Here is a 6,297-nt window from a genome sequence, read left to right as displayed (position 1 = left end):
ATCATTTAGAATCCCATATAAAATAAAATGGCGCTATTGAAGTATGGGGGGGCAAGCTCATTTAGCAAACAGAGGGGGCAAGCTCATTTGAACCCGCCGATTAAAATTGCCCAAAGTGGTATATATTGAAAGATAACAATTAAGTAAGTAATTACCCAAGCCATAAATAAGTTCCAAGCTAGATTGAAGCGTTGCGATAAGTTTGAAGTTTGGCCAATATTTTTTGATGCGGTCGTTGAGATTGGGATTGTGTAATATGATTGGTTATGCTGCATGGACCGTGCATTGTAGTACATCAGATCATGGAGGGACAAGCAGCCATTTGGGTGGGGTAAGGTTATTAATCAAGGCAAGAGTATATGCAAGGTATATCAACCAAGAAATTCCAATTAAGATAGATTTAATATAAATCCGGTTTTGGTTTATATACCATAGAATTATATATTATATTTATTATAGAAAGAGGAAATATATAATATAAAAGTAATCCCATTAGCCAGGCAAGAATAGATCAGCCAGTCCAGCAAGCCAGATATAACCCGCATTCCGACCATTATCCCAATGCGAGATAGAATGCCACAGACAGAAGCCCAGAAGCAAGGTAGAGGCCGAGTTCAAGGTCCGTTTAAGTAATATAAAGGTTATACAGTATGTATATACATCATAAGGCAGATAGTTCCATAGCAGGAGAGAGTAAGTATAAAAGTTCACAAGAGATAGGGGAAATTTAAAATAGAAGCAAAATATAAGTTTAAGGAATATATAAATCGTTTTTATCACCATATACAAATAATAATCGAGGCCATAGTTGCCAGAAAATATAAGTTGGCCATAGCAAAGAGAAAATAAGGTTTAGGCCATAGCAACCGCAAAAGCAAGTTTATATTTACATATACACAAACCAACCCCATAAACAACAGAATATCAACAAATACCAAATGAAACCAGCAATCCATTTACAGACCAACATTTATCCACCAGAATATTAACAGCAGCATATAGGTTAGTATAAGAGTTAAAAGAAGAAAATAACAGCACATAGATACAGCCGGATATACATATAATCAATCCGGGAAGATTCGCACTGCATTATTCGTCACGCAACAGCACGCAAGATGGAGCTATTTATTTGTTCGCCCGAGTACCCGTTCGCCATTTGTAAGAAATGCAAGGTAGGATTTGTTACCAGCGAAATCGGGAACCATTTGAATCGCAAGCACGGCAATATCAGTCGGAAAGAGAAGCAGAGGATCATTCAAGCCATTGCCGCACATACATCCATCGCCAAGAATCAGGACGAGGTAAAAGGATGGTTATTACCGCCGCCAAGTATCAGCCCCCATGAATTCATTAAGCCGCCGCGATATGATGGATTAGGTTGCAACCTAATACTACAGTCCAAAATCAATTGTACAACAATTGATTTAATTTACCCCACTTTACAGGGGGTTGACTTGATTTTTGACAAGGGGTAGACTTGAATTTCGAAAAATGGACTAGCGTTGGGGTAAACTCGATTTTGACAGGGGTTGACTTGGGTTTCTGATTGGTTCTTGGTTACACGTTCAGGCAAGACAACACTTTAACAGCAGCGCGTCGAGCTTTGAATCCTATTTATCAACATCAACGTCTATCACAATGAATGTGAGATCTAACCAACAATCGATTATTTTTTAGCTTGTTTCAAGAATATCCGTCAGACCATGGCACTCAAGCCTATAACGGAGCTCGGCCCTTCCAACCCTATCTACCCGTTTATGCTTCTTTCTCAATATCGGATTCTCGTTTGTCAGAAGTGCCAACATGCATGCTTGGCTGACGAAGTCGCCACTCATCTTGCCAAAAAGCATCCTGGGATAGAGCCAGGGGCCCGACGCAGACTGGTGGACGATACTACAGTGATACCGAATGTATTACAAAGTCGGGTCGAGCTATCTCAATTACAGTATCCACCACCATCAGCCGAGCCCATCCCCTGTCTCGCCCCTCCCAAGCTTGACGTGCTCGAATGTCGACATTGCAGTTACAAGATTCGCCAAGTTCAGGCGATGCAAGAGCATTGTGCCAAGTCTCACGACTGGGTCAACCCCAGAGGTAAAGGAAGGCCAATAACAAGACATCCAACGGCCGATCCTCTGCCGTGGTCAGAAGGTGTCGCATGTCAACGATTCTTTCCTTCTCGGGAAGGTAGCAAATGGTTCCAGGTCAACATACAGACAAAGGAACAGGCAAAGCCAAAACTACGTTCTAGGCAGATAAATCATAACCTGATTCGTTTGTTGTGAGTGGCTTATCTCGATATTGGATTAATTGTAGCTGACAGGATAATATTCAATTCGTAATTAGAAATTCTTTTTTTTTCTTTCTCACCACAGTCAGAAGGCAGATTAAGAACTATCCCTGCGCCTAGTAACTTTTCCATATTAATAGCGCTCCATAATGAGCTGCGTCTTTAGTGAGTCCTCCTTGAGAAACCAACCCTTGCCCTCCAGGTAGGAGATGAGGCTGTCGTGCTTTGTCGAGGCTATCGTGCGGTCCTTAGTCTTGAAAGACGCCTCGACGAGGTAGTCGATCCCCGTACCCGTGCAGTTGCGGATGGGCCAGACCTCAATGTAGAGCCGCATCCCCTCCCACGTGCCAATCGAGCGCTTGGCGAGGACCGGGCCAAAGATACGCGACTTTGCCAACGCGCCGGTGCCCCAGTTGCTACACCGCCAGTTGTCGAACTTATCGGGCGCTTCGCCGATCAGCATCGCACACGAGTCGCTCGTCCCCGGCAGGTCCATGCCTGTATTCCCAGCATCCGCCGCCTTCTTCTTATGGCTAATAGAGAGTGTGTGCTTCTGGTAGCCCCATTCGACTTGCGCCTCGTAATTCGCGTCGCCGGCGTCGAAACCATCGTTATTAGCTGTGGTGAGCGCGACGTCAATGTCACCGCCGATGATGGCATACCGCTTCTTATACGTCAGCTCTAAATCGTCCTCTTTCTCAGTCTTGCGGATGCGGGCGCTCCAGCCGGCGGTATAGATGTCCTTGCAACTAGTGTCGAGAAACTGGACATTCAGCTTGGTGACGCTTGTGGGCATGTCGAAGGTCGACAGGACGGTACTCGTGAGCTTCTTGTTGGGGCCGAGGACCGCGGTGGGGTTGAGCAGGAGCTTGACCTCATACTCAGGCGTCATATTTGGCGCTGCTTGTGCTGAGGAGTCGGTAATGGCGGCCATGTCGGACAGGCGGCGCGGGGAGGGCTACGTGGTAACTGGCCGTTAGCGGGCAGGGTTTGAATGAAGCGATAAGGGCAAATGAGTAGCGGTAGATTGTAAGAGCGGACCAAGTAGGTGCGGTAGGGACCGTTCTTGAACGAAACACCAATAATTCCTCTACCAAGTACGAACAACAGCAAGCGCGTGTCAGTCACCATCGCTAGTGTCAGTCACCATCGCTAGTGTCACTTTCCGACCTTGGGGCAAGATGGTAATAATGAGATCACAGTAATTTAGTGCAAATGACTTGTTCTATTTGGCTTCTATGAGGAAATAAACAAGGTAGTTATCGGGGTAAGACGAGTAATCTGAGCTCGCGAGGCGCTAAAGGATTGACGTTCGATTGCCAATGCTTTTCTTATACTTCTGTGTAATGGCGCGTCTGAACTTAAATTTAGATAGTCTGTTGGCATTATGCCCTTGATGTCCAGTTGTAGGGCGGCGGTCTGACCGCGCCATGAAGCTTCTATTTTCTGTGACCGGGCTAACGGTCACGATGATGTCATAAGAACGCCTTGCCTACCTGATGTCGAGGCATCTACGGTTTTGGCTTTAGCCCCTCAGACTCTCGAAGGAACGGATTCGTAGTGGTGTATTGGTAGTTGAGCGAGAGCCTGGTCGTACGATCTTCATGCAGTTGGGGGATAAAGTTCATGGGATGAGAAATTGAAGAGATCAGACTGATAGGGTTGGGAGGGATGGACAGGAGTTGGTGTGCAAGGGAAATAGTATGAGAGATTGTGTCGTTGCGTCTTGTGACGACGGCATGTTCTAGCATCGGTAGCTTGAAGTTGTGAAGCATCAGGGCGGCCACAACACAGGTGCGGGATCATCTGCACTGTGAAGAGAAGTGATCGCATTGTCTTGACGTAGGAATGAGAGAAGCTTTGCTGCTGAACCCAGACAGGTCCATGTACCCAAGACGACTCAGGCGATAAATTGTATACACATTGCCTTCCAAGGGTGCTAGTTATGAATACTAAAGTTGAAGAACAGTAACTGTTAATGGATGCTTCGAACGGAAGCTTTATGCCCTGCTCGGCTTTTTTATGCTCTGGGCATTGCACGGGTGTGAAGCGGTGGCGGGAATGTTTTCAAATCACTATTAGTATGCGAGAGATGAATATTCGATTTCCTTTCTTAACGTATCTGAGCCCGCACAAAGTGTGGTACAGTTGTGGGGGCTTTGAGCTGTATCGCTCGTAAGTACAAAAGTAAGCTCGGTAGAGGGCAGGATCATCGTGATGGCTGCGGTCCTTTCCCGGAGCCTCGAATTTAATGGCTCCATTGAGTTCACTAAGGGAATGGCGATCGTGGGCCCTGGACATTATGTTTCTATGCGCCAGTTGGAGAGACTAATGGTCCTTTCGCCCATGAACGTCGAGGAGGAGACTAGGATCCACAGGGTAACAGGGAACTTAACTGGAGTTTGAGACCTTATAGTCATCGTGCTTGACGTCGCAAGAGCTCGTGTGTCCCTAGCAAAGCTCTAAGGCTATTAAGTTCTATTTTAACTCAGTTTATCCTGGCTATTATTGTTGCAATCTTATGACTTTGGCTGTTGACTCTGGTTTTCACCAAGTGATCTCTCCTTCGCCGTCCAGCTTGGCTGAGATGGTGCACATTAGCACATCTTACAAAACATTGTTGTGCAGTCTGCATCGCGTCAGAAGGTGAAGATAAAAATAGAAAGAGTGAACGGGAGGGAAGAAAAGAAGAGAATGGAATAAAGGATGTCATGTTCTTGCTACGCCAGTTAAGCTTGCCTCCGTCCGGCTCCCCGTCAAACTCGCCTCTCAGGTTCTACGAAATGCTACCACTCTATCTGATTGTTGTAACTAATCTCCTTTACATTACAGCCGGGGCATTACAGCCGGGATAGCTTGCACGCCTGGGAAACTCTCGCCGAGCAAACAATATACATCACTAGAGGCGTTGACCAAACCTGGATGTACTTCGACTCTCTAGCTCGAGCTAGACCAATCTTGATCAAGCGGAATGTTAGTCGAAACAACCCGATGCTGTCACAAGATAGGCTGAGGAATGCGAGAAAACTGCTTGTTTCACCATGCTCTTCTATGTTCATGAAAGGAGCAGTTAACGCTGATTACGGGAGTCGCAATGGCGTGAAGAGTGCCTCTTTAGCCCTAATAGCTTTACATAACGAAATAACATAAAATATAGCAACTGTATCATCGTTACTCTTCAATCTCATCGTTACCGAAGTTGCAGCCCTAAATAATAGGCTGAACAACTTAGACTGACTCGATGCCACGTATATACGTCAAAATCCGCGTCCTATTTTTACATTTTCTTTCTCTTACTTTCAGCGCACGGACGAGGCTTAAAAACGAGACAACACTGTATTGAGCGAACAGCTCTCATACTGTCGTCTTCATGCGTCAGAGTGAGTTTTGTATAAACACCCAAGTACGGCTAGATGTACCCCAATACCGGATGCAACGCTGAGGCTTGCCAATACAGACATGCTCATACCCCGCAGCGGCAGTTGAATATACTCTGAGGAAGCCGTTAGATAACGGACCTTGCTCTAAGCTTTATGCCTACGCAAAACTAGGAGTTGTAACCGGTCCTAAAAGCCAGGGCTCCTAATAGTGCAGACCATTTAGACTATTAGTCCAGACTGCAGATCAGGGCAGGGAATACGGACGCCCGGTAGCATGGCGTTACAAAACCAGGGTGCCCATGATTATTGCTGTGCCAACCGTTTGTTTTTGGATATTTCTGGTCAATTTACTGGTGCGATCCAGATCAATAAGGCTCGTTTCAAGGGATGCATCATCCTAGTCATCGATCCATGAACGCCAGTCGTGGATTGATTATTGATCTTGGATTGCAGTCTGGACTAATAGTCCAAACCGTCTGGACTATTAGGAGCCCTGCTCGCGACGTTTTCGTCTGCCTGCACATGCAGTCAGAGCGGGGATAGGCATCGAGAACGATCTGTTTCAGCCAAGACGCCGCAGTGACGCAAAATTGTCTGACTGTTCGTTGCGAATAGGGCGCCATACCG

The 6,297-nt window shown here is 46.2% G+C and overlaps 2 protein-coding genes across 2 annotated transcripts; one reads left to right on the top strand and one right to left on the bottom strand.

The window, feature by feature from the left end:
• Positions 1-1,703: 1,703 nt before the first annotated feature.
• On the top strand, positions 1,704-2,285 carry BKA55DRAFT_544240 (uncharacterized protein; the record flags this gene model as incomplete). Its single annotated transcript, XM_046190684.1, has 1 exon — positions 1,704-2,285. The coding sequence occupies one exon, from the start codon at positions 1,704-1,706 to the stop codon at positions 2,283-2,285; it is 582 nt and encodes a 193-aa protein (XP_046044074.1).
• Positions 2,286-2,423: 138 nt separating this feature from the next.
• Positions 2,424-3,224, bottom strand: BKA55DRAFT_522996 (uncharacterized protein; the record flags this gene model as incomplete). Its single annotated transcript, XM_046188614.1, has 1 exon — positions 2,424-3,224. One exon carries the CDS (start codon positions 3,222-3,224, stop codon positions 2,424-2,426), a length of 801 nt encoding a protein of 266 aa, XP_046044073.1.
• Between the last annotated feature and the right edge of the window lie 3,073 nt (positions 3,225-6,297).

Source organism: Fusarium redolens (genome assembly GCF_020744475.1).
Source record: "Fusarium redolens strain MPI-CAGE-AT-0023 chromosome Unknown BKA55scaffold_18, whole genome shotgun sequence".
Classification (NCBI taxonomy): domain Eukaryota; kingdom Fungi; phylum Ascomycota; class Sordariomycetes; order Hypocreales; family Nectriaceae; genus Fusarium; species Fusarium redolens.
Note: the sequence above shows the minus strand (reverse complement) of the source record. Positions and strands in the feature narration are given on the sequence as shown.